Raw genomic sequence first — 26,322 nt, 5'->3', positions numbered from 1 at the left:
TGTATGAGCTGTGTATATGTTTTGGATATTATCCCCTTATCATTTATATCATTAGCAAATATTTTCTCCCATTCAGTAGTACCATAGATTGTCTTAATATTCCTTCAAAAGGGAAATAAGGCTTTGAGTTTGGGACCAGTGCTTCTCAGTCCAAGGAGACTTCTAGGCCATGAGGAGCGGAGGCATGTTAGACTCCAGGTGGAATTGTTAAGTCTTGAGCAAAGCTTGCCCTCTGGACAGAGCCACAGCTTCCTTCTAAATTGCTGTTGTTCTGGAGGGTCTTACATCCCTCCAGCAGGACCCTTGGCCATTGTTCCAGCCTGTGTCATTTTAGTAGGGCTGCTGCCCATCTCTGTCTGGACCTGATGGAGTAGACCTCACCCTGAAGCTGGGCCCCAGGAAGGCAGCTTTCTCTAGGTTGGAAAATGAAGGCTCAGAGTGGAAGACATTTTCCAAAGCCTATGACACAGGATATTAATAGGTTTTTTTTTCCTATGGTTGCAGTGGTCAGAGGGTCAAATAAGTGTGTTGGGGTAAACAAAGTTAAGTAGCTTTCTTGACTGGAGGACTTTTTGGGTGTTTAGAACCTGCTAGTAGGAATTGTGTGTGAATCCCCGTAAAGGACTATGGTATATGCCGTGTTGTCCAAACCTTCTGACATTTTATGTTCTGCAGACTACACTTGGGAAAATGTTTATTTGGACTGAGGCTATCATGGTCTGCTTAGAGGTGCAGAGTAAGATGCCCTGGATGTGTTGGATCCAGGTTGGTTCTCAGGTGCAGGGGGCAGAATGCTTGCATGCAGCCCCATTGGACCTCCCCCGCCCCCCAAACACAACAGCAGAAGGAATCCTTTGCCCCTTCTCTCCTCTGGCAGAATAGTACTTAGGGCTCAGATTTCTCCCCCCTCTATTTTAAGGCCATTTAATTATTTAATGAATACATATTGCCCTCTCTTTAGGTTGCTTGTAGCCTGCTGGTCGCACTGTTTATGAAACAGCTGTGAGGACAGGTGGGTCATAATCTCTGGGTAGCTAAAGCCCAGCAGTGGCCAGAGGATCGTGTGTCAACCCTGTAATCCTGCTCTGTACACACAGGAATTATTATATGGGCTCAGGAAGGCACAACCTCACGATTGGACATGAGGAGGTGACTCAGGCCCAAGTCAGGGCTAGGTCCAGCCTCCCAGTAAACAACTGCCCATCCTTCCTGGGCGCTTCTCCCCAGGATTTCAACAGCACCACAGAAATAGCCGTGTGGCTCACGGTTTTTTCCCAGACCCACGCAGTTTGTCTAAGTTCCCGGGAGTCCACGTGTCTGTTGTGAGCTTTCCCTCACAGAACTGCCCTTCTCCTAAAGGGCAGATGAGAAAAGGAGCTTTGTGCCCTGGGATGCTGTTTTGATCCACCCTAACTGCTTCTGTGGGTCACCTGAGGCAGGAAGAGTGGCAGCTGCTGGCGGCGGGGTGGCCCCATCCAGCCAGCTCTTGGAAGGCTTCTCAGAGCTGGAGGCCCACGTGGGAGCCGTGACTGGCAGTAAGGAGTGGAGGCTGGGGGGTGGGCTCGGGTGGGTCAGGCAGGAGGCCTGTCTTTCCTGGCTGTGAGTGGGTGGGTGGGCATGGAGGCGCTGGCAGGCTGCCCAGCCAGCAGTGATGTGCAGCCCCTTTCAGGGAAGAGAGGAAGGAGTGGGACAGGGCATGCCAGCTTTCCATCCTAGCCTGTTGCTGCACTGAGATGTCCCCTCCCCCTTTCCAGTTCATGGTCCTTCCTTCTTTTAGGGGTGGGGGGAGGGGCTCGTCTTGGCAGCTGGCCCACAATTTCCCCTGCCAGCTCTGGGGTGCCCTCAGGAGGGTTGCTGTATTTTGGAGGGGGAGCTTCCAAGAGGACCAGGGCAGGCTGTGTGTGTGTGTGTGTGTGTGTGTGTGTGTCTGTGTGTGTATGTATACAGATCATCTTGGTGAGATGAACCCGGTGGCCAGGCCAAACCTGAAGCGCTGTTCAAAACGGAAGCAGCACAGGTGATGGTATCTCAGTGACTCTCAGCTTTCAGGAGGGGTCTGGACGTTTGAGGGAGGCTGTGGCTTATCTTCTGTGGTTGGTCAGGAAGGCTGCAGGCACTCTTGCATTGGGCAGCAGTGGCTTAGTCTCCTGTTCTGAGAGGGCTGTGAGCTGGGCCAGGACGCTGCATTCTGGACACAGCGGCTGTGACGACTGGCATTACCTGGGCCCTTTAGAACTCTCCGAAATTTTCCACTTCCATTTCGTACTCACAGAAGAATTTCCAGCCCAGGCCTCCTGCTCTTGCTCCGGGCTGCTCAGATATGCAAAGCAGAGACCTCCCACCCCAGCAGCAGTGGCAGATGGGACCCAGCTAGCTGCACTTACACTGACTCAGCTCAGCCTCCCTGGCAACACGCAGCCCCTGGCCCGAGCACATCGCCTGGGTGGCCTCCTCCTGATCAGCCATGGAGAGTCCAGCACCAGGCTCAGGTCTGTGTCGCGGGTTCCCACTGTGGGAGTCTGGCAGGAGCAAGAAACAGCTTTATGTGTATAAGGAGGGAATTAAGGGGCACTGTGCTTCCTTTCCGGAGGGGCCTTGGTGCCATGAAAAAGTTACTCTTTGTTGAAATTGGTGACATTTTATCTTCCTAACTTTGGGACGCCTCTCCTCCAGGCTCCTTAGAGGATAGTGTATGTAACTACAGCTTCAGCTTTTATCACTTGCCAATGCCGGTAAATTCACAGTTAAACCTCTCAAGCCTGCGGGCTTCATCTGACAAATGGTTGACAGCCAGGCTTGAGCAAGCAGCTGGGGCTTCGGCTTGCTGTGTGTGTGGTGGGCTTTCCTCCGCATGCCTGGCCTGGCAGGGGTCTGTGGGTCTGAGAAAAGACGAACTCTGGAGGGAGGGGTTGGCAGAGGGGAGCTGTCTGCCAAGGATCTCCAGAAGACAGCAGGTGTCTCGAGGGCTCCGAAGGCCGAAGGCCTACTGTCTTAGCCCAGCACTCTAGAGCTTCTTGGTCAGTGCGAAGTAAAGAGACGGAGTCTTCACCAGTTATTTAAGGCATTGGTAGTAGGAGAAGATTCATATGGGTTCTGAAGAAAAAGGGGTCTATGGGGAGATGGCACTCTGTGATCCTCGAATCTTTAATGTGCCTAAAGAGTCTGGGGTGAGGGGCTGTGGAATGCAGCATCTCCCTAATAATTGATCACAGGACCTGTTTCATAGCAACAGGTATTGACTTCTAATGGGACCCAGTTTGGAAAAGGCTGATTTAAGCTATTTGAGCTAAAGAAAAAGGAAGGTCTTTTACAGGAAGACGCATCCTGAAAAGTGTTTCTTTGACTTGAGCAAGGGAAAAATGCTTCATGAAAGAACGTGGCGGAATCTGACCTAAGAGCCCTTAGACACAAAAGACCCCCTGAATGCACCTGTTCAGAGGGGCCTGGTGAGGTGTGGCTGGGTCAGGCCTGTGTGTGTTTGGGAGGATAGGAAAGTGGTGGTGGGCAGCTTTTATCCAGGGCAAGAGCTAATGCAGGGATGGACCTCAGTGGTGTGATTCCCTGTGTCCTCTCTCTGGTGTGGTTTAGGTAGGAGATAGGACCCGAATTGCCAACGCCTGGGGTGTAGAAGTTTGATTAGCTTTCCTATTTTTCTCTCTTTTTGTAACTCTTAAATGTATTCTTTTTCTTTCTATCTTCTTTGTTTTTGTGAAAATGACATTATATTAGTATCAGTGATCAACGTCAGATACCGCCTCACACAGGCAGTCCTGCAGTGTGATGATCTGAGTGTGTGTCTCTCTTGCAGCCCTGGTCCAGGGACTGCATTTTCATATCATTGTAATCAAAGCATGGGTACAGTTTCATGGATTAATTTTTTCATTTACTTTTACTTCACAAGTTATTTTTCATGTGATTGCACCATCCTTACAATTATAACGTTGGTTACTTAATTTTTTTTATCAAGTGAGTCTGCTCTCTTTTGGACATTTTTAAGCTATTTATATAAAGAGTGCAGGTAAACATCTTTGTGCTTTTTCTTTCTTCAGATTCTTTTCGTAGAAGCAATTTCTGTAAGTGGGTGCACCCTGTCAGGTGCTTGGGTGCTTCTCTAGCATCTGCTGCCCCTTGCCTGGGGCCTGTTGGACGACTGCTTCTGAGATGCCATGTGAGGTTCTGGAATGCTGCACCTGACCGTGGCCTTAGAGATGGGGGGCTGGTCCAGCTTTGTTCTCCCCTCACAGCTCCTCCTGGGTCTGGTTCTTTGTCCTTCTCTCCATTTCTCCCTCCTGTCACCTTCCTCTCCGGCCTCTGTCCTGATGGTTTCCAGCTTCCCCCTTTTCTCTGTTATCAGGTCGTGGAATCTCCACAGTCATCTGTTCCTCTTCATCCTTTGCAGGACGGGCCCTTGCCGTCTTGGTCTCTGTGGCCACAGCCCAGCACGGTTGCACAGTTGCAGGCCCGGCTGCCTCTCCCCTCCCACCTCTCCCCTCCCTGCTCCCTCCCACTCGAGCGCCGAGGGTGAGAGAGGCCCAGGAAAGGCCTGGCCCTGGAGGTGCAGGGAAGGAGGAAATGGGTTTCGCAGTCTAGAGGCATGTATTTTGCCTGCCCGTTACTAGCCTGCTTTCCTCTTTCCTGTCTGTGTCCTGAGTTAGACCCACGTGCTGCAGAGAAGACCAGAGCAGCAAGCCTCCCTGGGCTCCAGAAAGCTCTCTGGCACCTAGAAGTATGGCACTTCGGACTGAGAGGGCCTTGGGGACCACCTAGTCCAGTCCCTTTATCTCACAGATGAGAACATTATGAGGTGCAGGGAACGAGGGTTGCCCACCGAGTCCCTCCTCCTCTGTGATCGCTTCCTCCCCCTGCCATACGGCACAGGGCACTGTCTCACCTTCATCCTCATCTGTTGGGCTGCAAAACCACATCTCTCTTTAAACCCTCCTTAAAGAAACTGTGGTCATGGATGGATATAAAAATGCCTCTTTCGGAGCTCCTCCTGGTGAAGATGGCTCATGGAAAGGATGCAGTATTCATCCATTCCTTAAATATAATGCTGGGACAGTGCGGAGACCTGACCTGACCCCCAGATGGGCAGAGAGAAGCAGCACGGTGTAGTGGTTCAGAGGACACGGTGCCCGTGTTCTAACTCCTGAGCAGACCATCGGAGAGGAAAGGGACGGGAGCCAGAAGCCGACAACAGCACAAGTCTCTGCCCACTTATTAGAAGTGGGTAAGTTAGCTTTCTGTGCCTTCATTTTCTCTTCTGTAAGATGGGAATAATAGGATTAACTGAGCAAGAATAAAGGGCTAGGCAGAGCATGCTTAATACATGCTATGTAAGTGCTCAAAGAGAGGCAGAAAGCAAAGGCAGAAGAGAAAGATACCAACCAGTGGCGGAGGCCAGCTCCTGACAGTGAGCAGCCGGTGTGCAGAGGAGGATGAGGGCAGGCTTCTTGGAGGAAGTGCGTTTTCAGCTGGGCTGTGAGAGGTAAAGAGGATCCCTGTGCTCAGAACCTCAGTTTATTTGCTGTCTTGTTAGAAGTTCCAGAGGGTTTGGGAGATGGTGGAACTGTGATTTCTTTTCAGCAAAAGGCCTCATTTTCTGTGGCGAGGACTGTAGCTGTGGATTCCCCAGGGCCCTGCTACCATCTTGTGGGACCCTACTCAAATCATTAAACCCTTTGGGCTTTGGTCTCCCCCCTGTGCACTGGGGAGCCGGTTTGGTCGTTGTAGCACCTGGCATGGCCTCCTCACCGTCTAAGGGAGGGGTCGTGAACTCTCCTCCCCCTCCTGTGTCACAGAAACCAAGTCGGGAAGGGAGGGGCTGCGGTGTGCTGAGGATTCCCGGGTTTGGGAAGACAGAAGCCCACTTGGTTGGGCAGTTCATTTTTTTACTTCTGAACATTTGCTTTTTCATGAAATGTAAGTGGGCCTCCACCCTTCACATCCAGTTACTTACTGAGGTAGTTTTAAAAATTGGCATGCTGGGTTCATTCTGGGGAATTCCTGAGTAGACAGCTGACCCCCAGAACTGGGGTGCCGGGCCCTGATTTTGGTACCTTCTCCTGCCCCGCACTGGTGACTCAGGTGGTCCATTAATTCACAGAAGCTCATGCTGGTTCCTTTTCTGCTAGCCGAGATGCCGCGCCAGTTCCCCAAGCTGAACATCTCTGAGGTGGATGAGCAAGTCCGGCTCCTGGCTGAGAAGGTGTTTGCTAAAGTGCTCCGAGAAGAGGACAGCAAAGATGCCTTGTCCCTCTTCACTGTCCCCGAGGACTGCCCCATCGGGCAGAAGGAGGCCAAGGAAAGGGAGCTGCAGAAGGAGCTGGCGGAACAGAAGTCCGTGGAGACCGCAAAAAGGTTTGTCCCTGTGACTTGTGTGCAGCTGTACAGACTCAGGCAGGCTGTGGGCGTGGGTCCTGCGATCAGGCTCCTCGTGGGGACTGGCCTGTCCTGGGAGCTGAGTCTATTCCTTAACCGAGTCTAATTAACTCACTTCTTGCTGGAAGTGTGTTTTGGTGCCTCTGTTTGTAAAGATCAAAAACCGCTTTCTCTGCTGGTGTTTTAATAACAAATCATGCTCATAAATACACATCACTTCCAAATGACATTTTCTTTTTGGGAATTTGAAGATTTCTTGGGAAACGTCAATTTGACTTCATCACTTGACAAGTATTTTAATTAACTCAGCTCACCATTTGCCAGGTGCTGTGCTGGGCACTGGGGATGTATTAATGAACAAGGCGGATACAGTGTCTGCCCTGTAGAGCTTTCAGTTGGTCTAGACAATAATTGAGTGACTGGACAAATTAATTAAAAAAAGGTAGGTTATGATAAGTGCTATGTCAGTCAGGGTCTAACCAGAAAAACAGAAATGACTTGAATATTGGAAATAGGGCTTCAGTGCGGGGAATCAGTTACAGAAGTGGTAGAGAACTGAGAAGACAGGAAGGGAGGGGAGGCACAGGAGGAGGCAGCTGCCACCCTAGGCTGGAGAGACACTGGGGAGAGGTGGAGAGGTTGGAATGGCGGTGGCCTTTCCAATGGAAACTGGAGCCAAGGAGGAGAGGCAACAGCTGCAGAGACCCCTCCCAAGGCAGAGAAAGAGGCAGGAGATACCTGGCTTTAATCCTTCAGGCATGTGCCAGTTTCCCACAGTGGCCACACTCAGCCAGCAGCCGGCTGACGTGTAGCTAGAAACACAGGGGAGGATGAGGAGTGATCTGAGAACAGAGAGGCCCCGGCCCAGCACAGGTGCTGTGAGGGAGATGAGTGGGGAGGCGGGAGGGGCCTAAGGAGAGGCCTTTTCAGAGTAGGTCCTTAGGGAAGGGCTCTCCGAGGATATTGTAGCTGATGAAGGGTGTAAAAGAGCTAGCTCTGTGTAGAGCTGGGTGGAAGCCTTACAGGTGGGGAAGGAGGACAAGGATACGTAGCCAGTAAGTGACAAGGCGGAGACCAAAACCCACATCCTTTGAATCTAGAACCCCACACTTTAACCATGAGGCTGTCTCATCTCCAGTCTGAGCTCGAGTGCTCTGTTGCATGTGGAGACACTGAAATGACCCTGGACGCTGCTCCCCGGGGTATAACTGCCAGCTTGTGAAGGAAGCAGAGAGGGAAGCCAGTGGCTTCTTTTCTGCCAAAGGACAGCGTGGTCCCTGGACTCCTGGTCAGATGTCCCAGTGTCTCCAGAGCTGTGCACCCCCCAATTTTATCTTTCAGCCTCACTGCTCAGTACAGACACCGTTATGCAAATACTCAGATGTGAACCATTTGGGGGAGGAATGCTCTCCACAGCTTCCTCTTCATCTCTGGTTCCTTCCTGACATTCTGAAATATAAATGGTGATATAGAGCCTTCCTGCAAGGAGCCCCCAGGCCTGGAGCCAGAAGCAGGTCTCCAGATACCCAGAGTCTATGGGTTTGTGTTTAAAACTGTGACATGAGATGGGGCTTCCAGTTTGGAAAAAGCCCTCCCTCCTTCTGGCTCTTCTGACAAGCCTGATTGTTCCTGGTGTTTGGAGAAGTCTTTTTAAAAAACAATCATTTTCTTTTTCTCTGTAATTTAGGAGAAAAAAGTTTATTTTCAGTCTACTGTAAAGGCACTAGCTAGAACCAGTAGTGAAAATAGCTTCTTACAAAAAGAATGAAAAACTTGAGTTGTGAGTAAGGAAGATAAGCACCTAACCCTGGGAGGGCTGCTGTCAGGATTCCAGCAGCTTTAAGAGCCAAGCTAGGCTCAGACACAACCCTTCCAGGATGGGGTGCCAACTCTAGGAAGCCAGCACCCCAGGCTGCCCAGAGAGGCCAGATCAGCAGGCCAGCAGGGACTGCTTGCTGCAGGGACCCCTCTGCCTCCTTAGGAAGATGAGATTGACCCGGTCTCTCCTGGAACTCCAGTGGGTCAGGGTGAGTGGGAGGGGTAGACTGACTGGGGAATCAAAGTTAGGATGCAAAGACAAGACAGGAAAAGCCTGCTGGTACCCAGAAGCTATCTGTTGTTCACATCATATTATCTAGCCAGAGTTCACCCACTCTGCAAATGTAGGTAGTTGAATGAATGTAGCCAATGTGGATGATAACGTGAAAAATTTCTAATGTGCAACCAAAATGCACACTAGGGTTCCTCCAGCTCTCCTGTTTCCTTTTCTTTTTTTAAAGCAGCTTTATTGAGATTTAAATCACATACCATACAATCCATCCACTTAAAGTGTACAATTCAATAGTTTTTAGTATATTTGCAGTGTTGCAACCATCACAATTTTAGAACACTTTTATCTGCCCCCACCAAGAAAGCCTGTATTTAACTGTCATCCAAATACTAACCATATTCTATTGTTACTTTACACAGAGTTCTAATAAGCTTGGTTATTTTGTTTCTCACCCTGTGACAGATTTAAGGAAGCAAATTAGAAGTGGGGAGAGGGACTTTTCTAGGCAGAGTTACAGACGTGCTTTCTGTGGTGGTTATGAGCTCAGGCTTTGGAATGAGACTGACTGGGTTCAAGTGACAGCCCATCTCTTACTACTGAGGCAAGGATCTTAACTGCTGAGCCTGTTTCCTGCTTGGCAAAATGAGAATAATGGTAGGGCCGACCTCATGAGGACTGAGCTAATACGGATGACTGCTTAGCTCCGCGCTTAGACGTCATTAGTGTTCCTGTTTTTGTTGTTATTATTTGACAGTCAACAATGAGGGAGGAAACAGAATAATTATGAAAAGCAGACACAAGAATTCAAAGCACAGCAGTCTTGGGACAAAACACCTCTGAGATGGTGACTGAATAGTACAATAATGAACCTGAGTCATGGAGGAAAGTTTAAATTGTGTTCAGCATGCTATGATTCAGATACTGGAATTACGAATTTCATTTTTAAAAGCCACACTGAAGTTTTTTTTTTTTTTTTCAATTAGGGTATAAAAAGGACAGACTTTATCTGAAAAATTTAGCTCTCCAGAACAGCTACTTCTCTGGGTAAAAGAGAGAAACATATTTGTTATGAATTTGAGCATAGCACAACTAGTGCTGTTAAATCATTTTGTTTTATGAAACTTCTTAAATGGCGGGCAGGTCACTTTTTAAATTTGGAGCCATTGACAAAGGAGCTTCATTTGAAAACAGTTTAATCTACATGTGTTTAAAGTTAAGGATAGAGTTTAAGACAATTTAACAGGTAGTAAAGACCGTACTTCATTTAGCTCTCTAGGGAGGAAGGGCAGCTGGGAGCAGGCAGGTCGGTGGGGACCTACGGGTGCTCAGGAGCAGGGCGGGAGACAGCGGCAGGTGAGGGCAGGTCATCGGAGAGATGTGGGTGAGGCTGTGAGTCTATACCCGATGGGCTTCAAGTGTGCAAAGCAAAGCTCCCTCCACCCGTGTGGTCAGGCCACTGGTCATGTGCGTGCATGTAGAGTGAATGTTCTCTGCGGGTCCCCAGCGCCCTCTGCACACCTGTCAGGTAGCGCCCACCATGCAGCCTGCATCATAGTCAGCCATTCCCGCCTTCTTTTCAGATAGGTTGGGACCTCTGGTCACAGCACAGAGTAGGTGCCAGCTCTTCAACTGCTCCTTCTTAAACAGGGGTCCCACTTCCACATGGATCAGTGCAGTGGCCGTGGAAGCAGTAGGAGCAGATGAGCCTGTGGACCTGGGGAATGCCGACGCCAACTAACGATGTTGAGATTTAAATTGTTAATAAAACCTCATGCTGCTTTGTGACTCTTGCCTTGAACCTTTAGAGTAGTAATTCTCATCGGGAGGGGTAGGGGCATCCAGAGTGGTGTGCGTGCCTGGGAGGGGTTCAAACAAGCCTCCCCATTCGGAAGCCTTCTCTGACCCTCTCGCTCCATGGCTCCCACCCTTAGTCTGGATTAGGTGTCTCCTCTGGGATCCCAAAATATCCAGGGCGTCTCATCACACCGACCACACTGTGATGACAGTCTGTTGAAATGTCCAGCCGTCTAGGGCAGCACACGTCAGCCCCTGGAGTCAGGGGTATATTTTATCTACTTGTCTACCCCAGGGCCTGGCACATGGTAGCTTACTGAATAAAATGGAGTCCAATATAGCCCCCTGGCTCACTGTATATGATTGATAGCTTTTGGTACAAGGTTTCCCCTGAATAGGCTATACAGGGCAGTGGACTGCAGAAAGTGCTGGCAGGAGAGCCTGGGGTTCTTAACTTGGGCTTAGCATACAAATTAAAGGTTGTAACAAGGCTCTGGGGTGCCCAGGAGCTGAGAAGGGCTGGGGAGTGGGGCAGGGCATAGGGCTGGGGACACAGAGAATGCCAGGGGCAGGCAAGGGCCATAAAACAGGTGGGGGCAGCAGACAGGTGCTGAGAGATACTGTAATGACAGCCCACGTGACCAGTTTGTTTTCTGTGTTGAGGGTCTGGTTGGGCAAGAAGGTCCCTGTGGCCCGAAAGGGAGGTCGAAACTTCTTCCTGGCCCTTTGGGCCCTCGGGATTGCCCTGGAGCTGGTGCCCTCACCGCCACGCACCCTGCCAGTTCTTTGGCAAGAGTGAGTTTCTGCCAGGTGGACATGTGGGTAGGGGAAGGAGGGGATGGGCCAGCTATGGCAGAATGAGCTGCTTGCTCTGTATCCCAAGGGCTAACACGAGGTGCAACAGGTGGAACTGTGGACAGACAGATCTTGGCACAGCAGAAGGAAATGCTTTCTAATAGTGGAACCGATCATGTTTTGCTCACTTTGTATTTGCGTGCTTATCACTGGCCTGGCCCAGAGTAGGTGCTTGGTAAATGTTTTTTGAGTAAATGATTGACTACTGATGTCTTATTTGTAAATGTAGTGACCTCCCTGTCACTGGAGGTATTCAAGCGAAGGCTGCCTTAATGAGAGGAGAGAGGATTGGGGTGTGTAGTTTTTAAAGTCCTTTCCAGTCAGGATACTGCATGGTTTTATAATTCAGAAAAAGCTTATGGCAACTTCGTTATTATTGTGACACATGTGGGGCTTCAGACAGCTTTCAGAGGGAGAAAAGGACAGGTGTGTGGGCACACACACCGTCACTCTGCTGCTGCTGTCCACCGTAGTGGCTGAGCCTCGGCTGTACAGAATGGATACTAGATATGGTCCTGTGGTAGACAGAATTTCTAAAATTTCCCCCCAGGGATGTCCTTCCCTAATCTCCTGACCCTTTGAATATGATGAGACATTACTCCTGTGAGTATGCTGTTGTATATGTCACTGTGGACCTGAGATAGGGCGGTTCCAGGGGTGGGCCTGGTCTAATCCCACGAGCCCTTAGTGCAGAGAGCTTTCTCAGGCTGGCAGTTTGGGGGATGTCAAAGAGATCCCAAGCACCGAGCCAGGCTCCATGCCTGGTTTTGAAGATGGAGGGCAACCCCTGCCCAATAGCCAGTGAGGAACTAAGGCCTCAGTCTGTAGCCACATGGAACTGAATTCTGCCAACCACCTGCATGAGGTTGGAGGTGGACTCTTTCCCAAGGTCTCCAGATAAGAGCCACATGTGGCCAGCCTTCTGAATTTGGCCTTTCGGTACCTTGGGCTTAGAGCCCAGTGGAGCCCACCCAGACGTCTCACCTGTGGAACTGTGGGCCTAACGAGTAGGGGTGGCTTGAAGCCACTAGGCTTGTGGCAGTTTGTCATGCAGTCATAGAAGATGAGCACAGGGCCCTCCCCTTGGGCTCCACGTGGCTCTCCCAGTTTTCTTAGAGACCAGCTTAGTAGTTTGCTCTGGTTATTCCAAGCCCTTGCCCGTGATAAGCGGGTCCTGAGAGTGTTGCCCCATCTGTTGTCAAACCTGTCCTTTGTCTCTGCAAAGTCTGAGCTCCCAGCGCATGGATGAGCTCACCTGAAGACAGTGGCTGGAGCCATAATGGATGTCTTCAAGGAGAATCTGGGGCACCAGCTGAAGGGTACTGGCTTCCTCACTGGGGCAGAGGAGTGTGGACATTCCTCAGACACGCCTGGTGGGCTCTTGGCTTAGGCAGCCTTCCAGCTTTCTGATCATGGTTGGGCTATTTATTTACCCTTTCTTACCTGTTGCTCACCTTAGATGTCACCTTGGTTCTCCTTAGCAGGACTGGTCCTCAGGCAGCATTGGCTGAAGCTTGTTGGGGTGAAGTTGGCAAAGAGATAAAAACAGTGACCTGGTAGGCATGTGACGAGAAGCCAGAGTCTCATAAATCCTGTCTGAACCTGTCAGAACATGAGAGGGAGCCCAAAGCAATGGCTCTTCCTCTAGGTGTGAGGACCTCATTGCTCAAGGTGAGCCTGCCTCTGAGGAATGATTGACAGGCATGAGCTGGCATCTTCCTTGAGACAGGATGTTTGACTCAGCTCCATGTGATGGATGGCAGGCTGGGGAAAGCCAGTGCTGGAGGCTCCCGGGCTTCAGCCTGGGTTTCCTGAACAACCTGTGCATCTGTTATGCAAGGGCAGGGGCAGGGGAAAGGCAGGCTTCTGAAAAGGGGCCACCTTCATTTTCCAGGTATGAACAGCTCTGTCCCCAAAGAAGTGGTAACACGTGTGGGCAGAGAAGGACCAGAGAGCCATGGCAAGCAGTGGGTGTATAGACAAGACAGGGAACTGTGGTTCCTGAAAAATCAGCTGTGGGTCTGTGAGAAGGATACCCAGCTAAGAGCCAGGAGGAAGACAGCAGCTTCCAGGGGGGTCGTAAGGCCCATATGGAGATCAACTGATTTCTCTATACCCTGTAGGGGTCACCGGTGCCTGGAGGGAGGAAGGGCTCTAATGGGCTCTGGTGGGTCACCATTGTCTCTGAGTCTTTTGCTGGTGGCTGTAGGCCCTGGTTGTGGTGGGATAGTACCCGGGAGGCTGCTGGCCCCCTGGCACAGGAGGACAAGTAGTCAGCTGGTTGCTGGCCTTGGACATCACTGGGTGGCGGTGCTGGGGGGCTGGGTTCCCTCAGAGGCAGAAGGACTTGGGAGAAGGGAGTGCTGATGGTCTCACCTCCCAGCTGGTTAACTCCCTCCCTGGGGATCCTCGGACTTGGGGTGATGTCATTTGAAACATTACTAATTAGTTAATGAGGAAGGTGAGTGATCATAAATCAGCATTACAAAGAAGCATGATCTTGTGGCATTTTAAACCAGCCTTGTGCCTACTTCCCCAAGAGTTTGTGAAGTCATCTTTTGGTACTACAACGATAGATCAGAAGGACCTGAAATTGATGCTGATTATTCCCTTTCCCATAACAGAGCTTCAGATCTGTGCCTGCCCAGCAGGGCACAGGTCAGGCTGGAGGAAGGAGCAGGTACCAGGGAGGTGGGAGGCTAAGGGCTGGCTACCACCTGGCCTTGACTTTGTAAGTTGTCCCATCCCTGGTCCCCTGACTCCTCCTCTATGAAAATAGGAGGTTGGACTTGCTGATTGTCACAATCTCTTCTGGTTCCAATACCCCAAATTTCTAGCTCTGTGAAATGCACTGTGATTGTCTCTCTTGAGATTGTTCATATGCTGGGACTCAAGAGTTTGGCTCATCTGCAGACAGCACGCTGGTAGATTTGACATTGTCCTCACCTCGCCTGACCTTGGTGTTAGACCCCTGCAGGGTGATCTGCCCTCTGTCTCCTGAGACATTTGCCTACTCGAATGCTCCATGTACCCTGCAAACACAGCCCATGGCGGTAGTGACCGCAGGGAGGGGTGTCTAGGGTATTACATGCAGAGAGACGTGTGTTAGGAGGAAGACATAAATAATTAGAAATCTCTTGATGGTAGGGCCAGCTCCAGTGGTTAATCAGAGCCAGATTCTCCCGCCACATCCATAACAAAGACTCCCCATCACTTGCCCCAGTTAGTTGCTGCTGTCTCTCACTTTTCCTTGTCCTTGATTTTTAGAAAGAAAAGTTTTAAGATGATTCGGTCCCAGTCCCTGTCTCTGCAAATGCCGACGCAACAAGATTGGAAGGGCCCCCCGACAGCCAGTCCGACCATGTCTCCCACAACCCCCGTGGTCCCCGGATCCACTTCCCAGCCCCCACCCGCGCCCTATGCCATGCCCGAGTTCCAGCGGGTCACCATCAGCGGAGATTACTGTGCTGGGGTAAGGCGTCTCCCACTCCCCGCGCTCTGCGGGCACCCCTGGGAGCCGTGTGAGTGTTGTATGTACCTTGTGCAGAAGCCAAGGTCCCCTGGGGTCGTGCCCAGCCCTGAATCCTGGCCTGGTCTGGGGGTGTCTGGGAGGTGGCAGGCAGGAGGCACAGGAGTCTGCAGAGAAGGAGGGCTCCAGGCAAGGCAGTGGGTGTGGGTGTGTGTCTGGGACACTGCCCTGCCTGAGTGGAGGGCCTAGAGCTGTGGTCTGGCACACGGGCTGCAGCCTGTAGGCTCCATGTGTTCTCTGGGCCCAGAACGCTGCTCTGTCCCTGTAGCCCACTGAGGGTGGTTCTAGCTTGGGTCCCTTAGTATACCCACATGTTGAATGGATTCAAGTCCTGGTGTTGATTACTTTGCATGGAACCAGCTATTGCTGACTCAGCTCTTCCTGTGTGCTCCGTATCCTTAAAACAGGCTAGCCCCTGACCTGGGCAGCTGGTGCCCAGAGAGCTACGGGTCCATGAGAGGCAGGCTGACCCTGTCGATCGTCTTGCCCTGGTGGGTGTGCTGCCGGGCATGAGGCCTGCAGTGCTTACGAGCTGGCTGGTCCGCTGGGGCACTGAGCACGTCTCCAGGACCTTCAGCTGTGGCCTGAGCCCCTCTCCATGCTGTCAGCAGTGTTTGGCTGTGTCGTTGGTAGGGACATTTTTGTCTATGGTATTGTCTGATCACCTCTTCCTGCTGCTCTCAGAAGCCATCCATTAGAAGGTGTAAAATGAGATTGATAGTCTCTCATGGGGACACCTGGAGTCAGAAAAGAAGATACTTCTTTAATAAGAAGCAAGGACAAAAAAAAAGTAAAAGTATAAAAGCATGCATGGAAAAGATATATACCAACATCCTTCCTCTGAGAATGGAGTGGGGTGGAGGAGGGAGAGGATGGAGTTATTGGCTGTATCTGAGATGGTTTGTTTATTCAAACATAGATCTGAAACAATGATGAAAAATATTAATTGTTAGCTCTGAAAGGTAGATACATCCCTGTTTATCATATTATCTTCACTGCTTGTCTGTATGTTTAAAACATTTCAAAACTAAAAATGTTTTTTTTTTTTTTTAACTAAAGCAGAGGAGACAGCCACCCTCCCTACTCCGTGCTCCCTCTTCTTTCTCCCTCTGCTGCATCTCTTATCCTCTCTTCTGAATGACTGTCCAGCTGCTTGTCTTCCCCAGCATGTTCAGATTTCTGCCACATACATCCTTCCCAAAGATGAATGAGTCCACTGGAAGGTGGGGATTTATCTATTTCGTCTCTGAGTACGAGACAGCTCCGGGAAGGCAGAGCATCCTTAGGCTTTGGGAATCAACCAGATGAGGGTCTGAAATTTGATTTTGTGGCTTCTTGTCTTCCTGTGATTTATCCTCTCTGGGTTCTCCATTTCCCCAGTTGCAGAATGGGTTGCAGTGAGGACCAAAATGAAATCTATAGGAAGGATCTGACCCATAACACGTAAGCACTTGTTGACCGGGTAAATTGGGGTGATTACCAGATGAATCAGAAGCCGGGGTTGGCAGAGCAGCAGACTGAGCACCCAGAAGTTTTTATCTTTATGTTCGAAGGACCCGTGTGTTTTCTCAACTGACAAGAATGGTGTTCACCCCCACCAGGGATACGGCTTTGCCTCTTCCTGTCCTGTTGCAGCCGCAGCTGGCTTGTGGTTTAATCACAGCACTGAGGTTGGCCCGGTACCTTCCTCCCTCCCCACGGCCCCGACTCTCCTCCTGTGTTGAGAGTCCCCAAGACCACCACCAGGTTCAGTGGGTTGCTAGGACTCCTAGGACTCAGCACACAGCTCTACTCATGACTAGGATTTAGTACAGTGAAAAGATGCAGAGCAAAGTCAGCACAGGAGGAGGTACACAGGGTGGAGTCTGGAGGAGGCCAGTGGCAGGCTTCCCAGGGGCCCCTCCCAGTGGCATCTCCAGAACATCCTTAATTCCTTCAGCATCGAATTGTGACAGCACATGTGCAATATCCTACCATGGAAGCTCATTAGAGACTCGGCGCCCAGGGGTTTTACTGGGGCTGGCTGCACATCTGCAGAGCATATCACCCAATTCCAGGTTCCAAAAAGGAAATCAGGTGTTCAGCATAAACCATGGTGTTTGTACAAACCTTTCAGGTCCAGTAAGCTGCTGTGCCCACCGTGGTGGGAATGCTCCTCAGACCCAAGTTGCCGGCTACTAGCCAAGGGCCAGCCTTGCTAAGACAGTGGTCTCAAGCCTGCTAGGTGAACTCTGTTCTGCGTGCGCTCTTCTGCAGATCACTGTGGAGGACTACGAGCAGGCTGCCAAAAGCCTGGCCAAGGCCCTGATGATCCGGGAGAAGTATGCCCGGCTCGCCTATCACCGCTTCCCACGGACCACAGCCCAGTACCTGGGTCATCGGCGGGTGGACGCTGCACCCCTGGAAGAGGGCCTCCAAGGTAGGGCGCCGTGGCTGCGAGTGGGGTCCCAAGTGCAGCTCGGCCCAGGAGGTGGTCCGGACTTTTTCCTGGCATATTTCCCCCAGATGGTGTAGCATCTCCTACAAGACTATGCTGGTACTAGTTCTCCAACATGTTTGTGTGCTGGTACCTTGCCCTAGGTAGAGCTGAGCTGTAGAAGTTGAGAGAGAGGTGAAAGACAGTCCCTGATCTTGGGAGTCCCCCAGGAAGACAGGCAGTCTCATGCTGGATCTTTAAAACAGCACAATCAGACAGTAAATGCCGAATCAGTGGTGGGGTGGGAGGAGTGGAGGTGGGTACAGAGGATGTGTTCTGGGGCTGAGGAAGTCGACTCTGGAGTCACATACCTGCACCGTGATCTAAGTTCTGCCACTTTCTTGGGCAAAGAAGGTATTTCTCCAAATCTCAGTTTCTTGATCTGTGAAATGGGAATATAATAATATCCATCTCTTGGGCTGAAACAAGAGAATGCACACGAAGTGGTTAGCATGGTCTGGCATCTCATGAGTATTCAGTAAGTGGCAGCTATGTTGATGCTGTGGATTCTGGGGAAGGGGAGATCGGAGAAGGCAGAATCATTTCTGGTAGAGTCTGTTTGGCCTGTGAAGGACCCAGAAGCAGTAGAGGCTGTAAGTTAAGTAACATGAATGAAGACAACAGGAAATCTCATTCTGGAAACCTGGTGATGGGGGATCAGGTGAGGGCCCAGTGGTCTGTGCTGGTGCCCAGGACCTGGCTGCCCCCTGGGTGGAGTTGGTCCCAAGATGTCTCCTGTCTCTGGCTTCCTTGAAGCTCTGAGACCTGGACTTTGAGCATCTGTCACCCCCTGGGGCCCATTTCCCTGTCTGTCTGAGGGAAGTTGGTCCCACTTGCCCCAGTATTGGCAAGGACAGGCAGGAATGACTGTCAAATGTGCACTTGGTACAAAACAGAGTCCCCAGGGGGCCTGGGCACGAGTGTGGTGAGTGGAAACTGTGGCTTCACCCAAGTCTCTGTGCTGCCTGCGTCTCTCAGTCTCTGGCACATGTAGGGGCTCCTGAGCCAGCCCGTGACCATGCCTGATGTGGGGACATCAGCTCCCAGCTTTGTGCTGCTCCAGCCCGCGTGACACCTCGTGTCTGCTCTGGGGGCAGATGCTTTCAACACTGATGGGGGACGCCCAGGCAGTCACCCCACTTGGTTCCTTCCTTTGATGAAGATTCCAGGGTTTCCTCTGCCTGGGCGGGCAGCTGGACCCTGTGTAGGGCTGGCTGATGTGCAGAGTTGAAGCCCCCAGTCCTACTGCTGTTTAGCATAACCCGTCCCCTGACCAGAGCAGAACTTATCGGGTCAGGAAAACCCACGATGAGAGTAATGGGGATGATGCCCTTCGGTTCATTCCTGTTTACAAAGCATTTTCCTCTACCCGCTACGGCCACCTGCACAACAGCTGGTGGAGGCTGGGGTGTCTCCCTCGGCTGAGCAGATAGCTTTGGGAGGTGGAGTGGTCGGCTCAAGTCTCGTAGCTGGGAAGCAGGCAGGAGGCGTTTCCTGCCTCCTGTGGGGACAGACAGCTCTGTCTCGGGGGCAGACACACTCTCTATCCCGTGCTTGCTTGTGGGGGTGGCTCCCTCACCTAGTTCCCTGACCGCCCTGGGCTCAGGAAGGTGTGGGGAGACAGGGAGCTATTGCCACCGGGCCGTCCCAGGCCGTCTCTTATAGGAGAAGATGCGGGCACCTTTTTTACACCTCGTGTCCCTGAAGTAGCTGGGAGGCTGAAGCTCATTTCAGTTAAATTTTATAAATGTCTGGAAGTGCCAGCCATGGGCCAGGATCTGTTGTAGGAAATGGGGATTCAGCAGTAAACAAAATGAACACATACTATCCAAGATAAATAAGAGAAGTTATTTTACATAGTGGTAGGTGCTAAGGAGACAAAGCAGGGAAGGGGATGTGAGATGTCAGGGCGGGTGGGGGTGGTTGCGTTTTAGATCAGACCACCAGGACAGGCCTCACCGAGAATGTGACTTTTGAGCCCCTGCGAGCTCCTGAGGTCGAGGGCACCTTGCTGTCACTCAGTCCTGTTCTGCAGATTTCCACCCTCCACCGCTGCCCCAGGAAGACCCTTACTGCCTGGATGACGCGCCCCCCAACCTGGGCTACCTGGTCCGCATGCAGGGGGGCATCCCCTTCGTGTACGACAACAAGAGGATGCTGGAGCGCCAGGAGCCCCACAGCTTGCCCTACCCCGACCTGGAGACCTACACGGTGGACATGAGCCACATCCTGGCTCTCATCACCGATGGCCCCACGTAAGCCAGCGTTCCCCCTCTCTTTGCCACTCCGTAGGAGGGACTGGGAAAGGCCAGCGAGGTCATCCTTTTGCTCTGGGCTTTCCCTCAGTTAAGCCATCCCAGAAAGAGTGGTTTCCCTTTCCCCAGTGCTTTGTGGGTTTCTGCAGCAATTTTCCATCGTAGGCTGGCCTGTTTTTAGAGCTGGTATGACCTGCCTGTTCTGCACTCACGGGTGTGGAGACCTGTACACCTTGAAATGGCTGTCACCCCTCGCCCCAGGTGGGATGGCAGCCTTGCAGAGAGTTACCAGCGCAGGGCAGCACTGCAGATGGTGGGGGCGCAATGAAGACTGTTGCTTCCTGTGTTGGGTTTTCTGTGTTTCTGGAGGGGATAGTGCCGGGAGCCTGGGAACTCTGAGCCATGACCCCCATGATGCTTATGGGCTGGGCTCGCTTGAGCTAACCTGGCAGGGAGCTGTCCTCCTGAATTTGGGCCCTCACTTCTTGGTGGGCACTTAGGCCAGTCAGCGATGGAGGTTGGTATGCCCGGGCCCTGGGCCTCTGAGTGTCCACGCTGTGAGTGCCCGGCCAGGACTGGGAGTCTAGGGAGGGAGAGCGGGCTGGTCATGGCTGAGGGGACTTCTTTCTTGCCCTGCCTTTTGGGTTTTGCTGTGAGTCGGGTGATGCCAGTTTCTCAGGGAGGAGAGCAGGCCCCAGGGGGTGAGTGGCGTGGGTCTGGGTCCTTGGTGATCTGAGGGCAGAGCTGTGACCTGGGAGGGGAAAGGGCAGTTCCCAGGAGCTTGGCTTGGCCAATGTGAGCTGGAGCTTTGAGGGGAAGCCTTGGGGATGCTGCTGTCCCAGGAGGTGTGTGAGCAGTGGCTGTTCTGTCTGGGAGGCTCTCAGGGCGAGTCCCCTCTGGGGAAAGGGACTGAGTGAGATGACCTTTGGAATCCCTTCTGGCTCTGAGACTCCCGTGCTCTGCTCTGGGGCTCATCCCGGCAGACAGATGGTGGTGCTGTCCTGGGGTTGGCAGCTGCTCTTTATGAAAGTCCAAGTGACTGCATATCGAGAAAGCTGTGTGTGTTTGGAGGCCACAAGGAAGCAGGATGGCGTGAATCAGGGTTGAAGGTTCCGTGTGGCTGTGGGCAGAGGCACGTGGCCAGACACCTGGGCTGAGTGTGGGCGGGCAATTGACTGAGAACAGTGGGTGCTCTCACCCCCAGTGGCCTTTGCCAGCTGGTGGGGACATTAGTCCTTGCAGAGATTTGTTTTGGTAACAAACATCCCTGCGTTCCTAATCTGCCCGTGATGCAAAACATCCTCCTCTCATCCTGAAATCTCAGAGTCGGGAGGTCTTCAGGTCTTGGGATTTGGGGGGTGCCGTTTGGTCACAGGTGGTTCTCTGCAGCCAAGGTGGGCAGGTCACACCTTGGAGTTTGACTGTATTACTGATCTTCTGGGCAGAAGTTAAACTCCTTTCAAGGAATTGGAGGTGGCTGAGGATAGATGGGAGGATAGAAATATGGAAAGGCTGAAGGAGGGAGACTTTCACTGAGCATCCACTAAGCTCAGAGCTGGACCCTTTACACACACAAGCCAGTTTAACCCTCACTTCAGTCTTGGGCATTGTCATCTCCATATTTGTTCACGGGAGACAGAGGCTTGAGATAATTGTCTATGCGTATAAAGCTCAAAGTTTAGGAATGTATATGAGATTGCGGAATCTGCTCTCTACTGCCCCGTATCCACTCCACACTTTTCATAGAGCACACAGATGTGGTCAGCGGTTCAGCCAGGCCTGCAGAAGGCCGGCCCCTCCGTACCCCTTGCTGCTCCATCCTGACCTTCCACCTGAGAGTTGGTCCCTGCTGACGCCAGAGGTCTCCAGACTGGAGAGCTTGATGTGACCTCTCCTCAACTGTGGTTTCTCCCCTTCCCAACCTGCAGGAAAACATATTGTCACCGGCGACTGAACTTTCTGGAATCCAAGTTCAGCCTTCATGAGATGTTAAATGAAATGTCCGAGTTCAAAGAATTGAAGAGTAACCCCCACCGAGACTTCTATAATGTGAGAAAGGTGCGTTCATGGGCCAGCGTTCAGAGTCCCTGCTCCCCGGCCCCCCACCCACTGGGATGCCCTGAGCCAGTTTGGGGCCAGTCCCCCGTGTGGCCTTCCTTAGCCGGAGGGGAGTGATGTGCAGTGTGCAGAAGACTGGCCAGTGCCTTCCCTGCTTCAGATGGTTCTTGGCATAACTCTAGGTGGAAACCTTTGTCCATGTGTATCTGTTGGAATGTGCCCTCCTTGAAAAATAGGTCATGGTCTGTCAATTGGTTAAAAAAAAAGAGTTGAGGCAAGGCTACTTTTAAGGTAGAGAATTTATTAAATTTATTATGGATCAAGAAAGCTATTAAGGCCCCTTTGACTTGGGAGTTTGTGGTTCTGTCTCCTGGTTCAGGCGTATTTAAGGAAGAGCGTCTGACGTGCCCCTGTGTCTGGGCCTCCCCTTGAGGGGATGAGCAGCCCGCAGAGGCCGCGGCTGGGGCAGACACACGGGGTAAATGACCACGGCCTCCGGCTTTTCCGTTTTCCTCCATGTAACTCATGCGCAGCGAGTATGGGACAGTGCCAAGCGTGGGGCCTCTGATGCTGAATAAGAGTCACTTCCTGTCCACAGGCAGTTCCCAGCCTGTTACCGTTAGTGTGGAAAGTGTGTGACAGGGCATCTTTCAGGAAGAGGCCAGAACCGGGCTGACTGTGAGTAGGGGTTAGCCAGGCAGGGGTGGGACCGGGAGTGGAAGTGATGGCACCGCAGGCGGAGGGAGCAGCCTATGCTCACAGCAGGCGGGGTGGGGAGAGCCCGTGAGGGGCGCTGACGTAACTGCTGGTGGTGCGGTGTGGCTGGAGCTCAGGGGTCGGGGGGGAGGGTGGTGGTGGGTTGTGGCGAGTGAGGCTGCAGATGTGTGTGAGGTTTGGATCATGCAGGAGCACGTGGGCTTGTCTCAGGAACTGGGAGGTCGTGTCCTGGGAGAGAAGCTCCTGGGGGAAGGGTGGGGCTGGGCTTTGCCTGGAGGAGGGATGGCGGGACCTGAGCTGAGTCACAGTGGGGCCGTCATCACCACAGGGGCCTCTGTCCTGGATGTGACTCCCTGAGGATTGCCCCTCCCTGGGGTCAGCTTTGATAAGGGAGGGTAGGCCAGGGGAGGTTGTGTCTCCTCTGGGAAGCCCCGCTCAGGCCTTCCTGACCCCCTACTGGGAACACTCAGCAATGCTACCTGGAAGGCCTCCTCCTGGGAGGCCCCGAGATCACCTCTGCTAAGCATCACGGGGTCCAGTGTGGGCTCCCACTTGGAGGCCACCAAGAGCCTTAAGAGTGCAAGTTAGACTTCAGCTTCTGGGCTCTGAAGCTCCTGGAAGAGTCTTGGGGATTTCTAGGCAGAGACGAAAGGACATGTGTTAGATGCCACCTATGCAGCATTTTCACCTTCAAGCACCATGTTTCTCCTCTCTGGTGTGCAGATGGGTGGGTGTCCCAGTCACTGGGCCAGCTCCTCTCAGCCCTGCCCGAATGCAGCCTGCACGCCCCGATGGGTGTCCGTGGAAACTCCTTGTGCAGCCCTGCCCTCCGCATACGTGCATGCCCTGGGCCTGCCTGCTTCCTTCTGCCGGCTGCCCTGTCCTCGCTGACTGCCCTGGCTCTGACACTTTGCTTCTCAGGCGGGGCCCCAGAGGGTGTTCCTGGGCTAACCACCTGCTCTCTGGCCATGAAGTGGGTGAGAGTCCTGGGTGGGGAGGGCTTGGTTACATACCAGAGCCAATCCTCGGGGCTCCCTGTCAGTGGGGGTTCATGTTGTCTCTGGACAGAGATGGCCTTGCGCCCTGCGCAGTGACACAGTGGTCTGCTCTCTGGCACTGCAGTGGGCCCAGGTCTGCTCCAAGTCAGGCTGGGCCTGCCCCTCCTTGCCTTCTGGACGCCGGCTGCCTTTCCTTACCCTGGAAGCCTCTGCTGGGGGAGGAGAGCCAGCTTTCTGAATCCAGGATGGGCTGGGAGGATGGCCTCCATACTTCCAAGGTGGCTGTTGGTGTCGTGGGAGCAGACCAGGGCCATGCCCTGAGGCAGGAGCTGTGCATGGCCATGGGTCAGGGCGGGCGGTATTTGTGAAATGACCTGCAACATCACAGCAGGTCATGGGTTGTGGCACCAGGAGTCCCACATAGGAGGATTGTGTACTGAGACCATTGTTTGCTGCTAAGAGCAAGGGACTGAGTGTGTTTGCTGCTCGGGAGTTGGGTAGGATTAGTGTCATATAGCAGGGATAGCAAATAGGTTTTATCTTCTTTGCCAAACTTCACCTGAGGCTACCCCTGAAGCTTAGAGAAGAGTGCTGCAATTGATTACTGATGTCTGCCATGGGTGTGGAAATGGTCAGTGTTGGCTTAGGGGCCAAGGATGGGCCAGCCCTGTTTAGAAACTGTTTAGACCTGGAGCTTAGGTGAAAGCAAGGCATGCTTGTGCACCTTGTGCATGGAAAATGCTGACTTCCAATGACAGGCTATTTTACTTGTTCCTAAAATAATCACCTTGGCAATTTTGAAGTTCAGATCAGATGCTTTCTGAATTATCCAGTTGTTTTCCTCCTCATCTTGTGACTCATGAGGGGTGAGGACAGGTTGCACCCCCTGTGGTGTGTCATTGGTATGCTGGAGGACAGCAAGAAAGCCCGGAATGTGCTAAGTCATGCTGAGGTAGTCGAGCCCAGCTGTGTCAGGCTGACCTTCGGTGCAGCCCACGTGAGCCCAGCCGCCTCCGAGGTGCCCGAGCCTGTGTACAGTGCTTTGGGTGATGGTTTAACTTTTGGTGCTTCCTTTCTCTGGTGCTAGAGGTCTGTCTTTCTGGTAGGAGTGGCAGGATTAAGAGTCAGAAGGGCCCTGGTGAGTGAGTGATGAGCTGATGACTAGGCTGGCTGGTAGAACACTCACCGAGGTTCAGTAGATCAAATGTCTGGTTTGGCACGACTTAGAGGTGCCTGGCCAGCTGTGGACAGCATTCCCTGGCCTGAGGTCAGCCATCTCCTCACCCCAGCCCTGGCAGAGTGGCTGGTTGGCCGCAGCAGGAACTGTGGAGTGAGGTCTGGGGACTGGTAGTACCCTGGTCCGTGTGGCTGCTGCTTCCTTCTCTGGGGACCTCCCTCAGGCCCCTTGGGCTCATGCAAGGGGATCGGGATGCTCACCATGACTTCAGGCCATCCCTCAGCAGAGCCAGGTCTCTGTTTCTTTAGGGCTGATGGCTGAGGGGAATGCTCTGGGGATTCCAAGAAAGGTCAATGGGAAGTATGGGGTTTTGTAGGGGTTTTGGTGGGCCCTCAGGGTTCTATGAGGATGTGGATCTCACTGAAACTATCGGAACCTCCCACACCTGTCCACTGGTCCATTCATCCATCCATTGATTCAGGTCACACCAGGCTCTGGGTGGGCACTGGAGACTTAGATGCATCAAAGGTGATCCCTGTCCTTGAGGACTGAGCTCCCAGTCTAGTGACAAAGAAGACAGAAAATTATTAGAGTGGATTGGAAGATGTGTATGGTGATGGGAGTGTCTATGCTGGGGTGTCAGGTTGGGCAAGGGAAAAACTGATCCATTGTTCTTGGAGGGTCAGGACTGGCTTCCATGTGGGGGAGGTTGTAGGAAATGTCCAGGTGGATAAGATTGGTGAGGAGGAAGGCAGGCAGGCTCAGGAGACTTGGTGTGGACTAGTGTGGTGCCTCGGGCACCTGGAAGTGGAGTGTTCTGGATGGGGCATAGAGCAGGGCAGTGGCCAGAGGAGACTGAAGGCTTGAAGTAAGAGTCTTGAATCCCAGGCTACAGAGCTTGGGCTTTATCTTGAAGACTTGGAGGCCACTGATGACTTGTTAACAGGGGAGTGGCCAGATCCCACCTACATTTAAAAAAGATCCTTTGATGCTGTAAGGAGGTGGATTAGGCAGCAAGGCCAGAAGGAGGAAGACCAGTTTCAAAAGTCTAGAGGAGAAATGGGGCGGGGGCTCCTGCGTTGTTCCCGTGAGGTCCTGAGGCTTGGGTGGCTGAACTTTGTGGTGCTGGGAGGTGGCCCAGCTCACGTGCTGGGGGACCCTGTGTTGCAGGTGGACACACACATCCACGCAGCTGCCTGCATGAACCAGAAGCACTTGCTGCGCTTCATCAAGCACACGTACCAGACAGAGCCCGACAGGACGGTGGCCGAGAAGCGGGGCCGGAAGATCACCCTGCGGCAGGTGTTCGACAGCCTGCACATGGACCCGTACGACCTCACTGTGGATTCGCTGGACGTCCACGCGGTGAGTGAGCTCCTGCCCTAGGGCCTCATTCAGTCCCAGCTGGGGACCCAGCTCCTGGGAAAGCAACCACGATCAGGCTTGGAGAGAGCCTGGTTGTGTAAGCAGCTCTTTCTCCAGCCATGGGACGGTGAGAGGTGGTTTGGCCTCAGAGAGTCTCAGGGCGGGGAGCAGCCCTGGGACAGGGGAAAAGGGTGTGTGACTTGGAGTCAGACAGGTCCCAGTTCTAATTCCATTTCTGCCCCTTAGGAGTTGTGTGCCCTTAAGCAACTCATTTAAGCTTTTATTTCCTTGCTTATAAAGTGGTAAATGCCACTCGCCTTATTGACATCACAGGTTTTAAAATACTAAATGATGGTACAGCTGCTATAGAAAACAATATGGAGTTTCCTCAAATTCCGCTTCTAGGTACCTACCCAAAATAACTGAAAACGGGGACTAAAACAGATACTTGCACATCAATGCTTATAGCAGCCTTATTCACAGTGGACAGAAGGTGGAAGCAACCCAAGTGCCCATAAGCAGATGAATGAATAAACAAAATGCTGTGTATATACAATGGAATATTATTCAGCCCTAAAAAGGAATAAAGTACTGATACCTGCTACAACATGGATAAACCTTAAAAATCTTACGCTAAATCAAAGAAGCCAGACACAAAAGGACAAAT

At 52.3% G+C, this 26,322-nt stretch overlaps 1 protein-coding gene across 8 annotated transcripts in view; it reads left to right on the top strand.

Annotated features, from left to right (window-relative positions):
* The window catches only part of AMPD3 (adenosine monophosphate deaminase 3), a 42,605-nt gene that overhangs the window by 4,405 nt on the left and 11,878 nt on the right, over window positions 1-26,322 (top strand). For 4 of the 8 annotated variants that reach the window (XM_045523966.2, XM_045523964.2, XM_074372403.1 and 1 more), the window contains exons 2-7: window positions 6,135-6,360; window positions 14,348-14,552; window positions 16,866-17,028; window positions 19,121-19,340; window positions 21,269-21,398; window positions 25,461-25,655. In XM_045523966.2, coding sequence (XP_045379922.2) covers window positions 6,140-6,360; window positions 14,348-14,552; window positions 16,866-17,028; window positions 19,121-19,340; window positions 21,269-21,398; window positions 25,461-25,655 — 1,134 coding nt within the window. In that variant the 5' untranslated portion in view covers window positions 6,135-6,139. Of the gene's footprint in view, window positions 1-1,195; window positions 1,536-2,272; window positions 2,490-2,556; window positions 5,231-6,134; window positions 6,361-14,347; window positions 14,553-16,865; window positions 17,029-19,120; window positions 19,341-21,268; window positions 21,399-25,460; window positions 25,656-26,322 lie in introns of those variants that run through there. The other 4 variants (XM_045523963.2, XM_045523962.2, XM_045523965.2 and 1 more) reach the window with 4 other exon arrangements.

Source organism: Camelus bactrianus, chromosome 10 (assembly GCF_048773025.1).
Source record: "Camelus bactrianus isolate YW-2024 breed Bactrian camel chromosome 10, ASM4877302v1, whole genome shotgun sequence".
Lineage (NCBI taxonomy): Eukaryota > Metazoa > Chordata > Mammalia > Artiodactyla > Camelidae > Camelus > Camelus bactrianus.
Note: the sequence above shows the minus strand (reverse complement) of the source record. Positions and strands in the feature narration are given on the sequence as shown.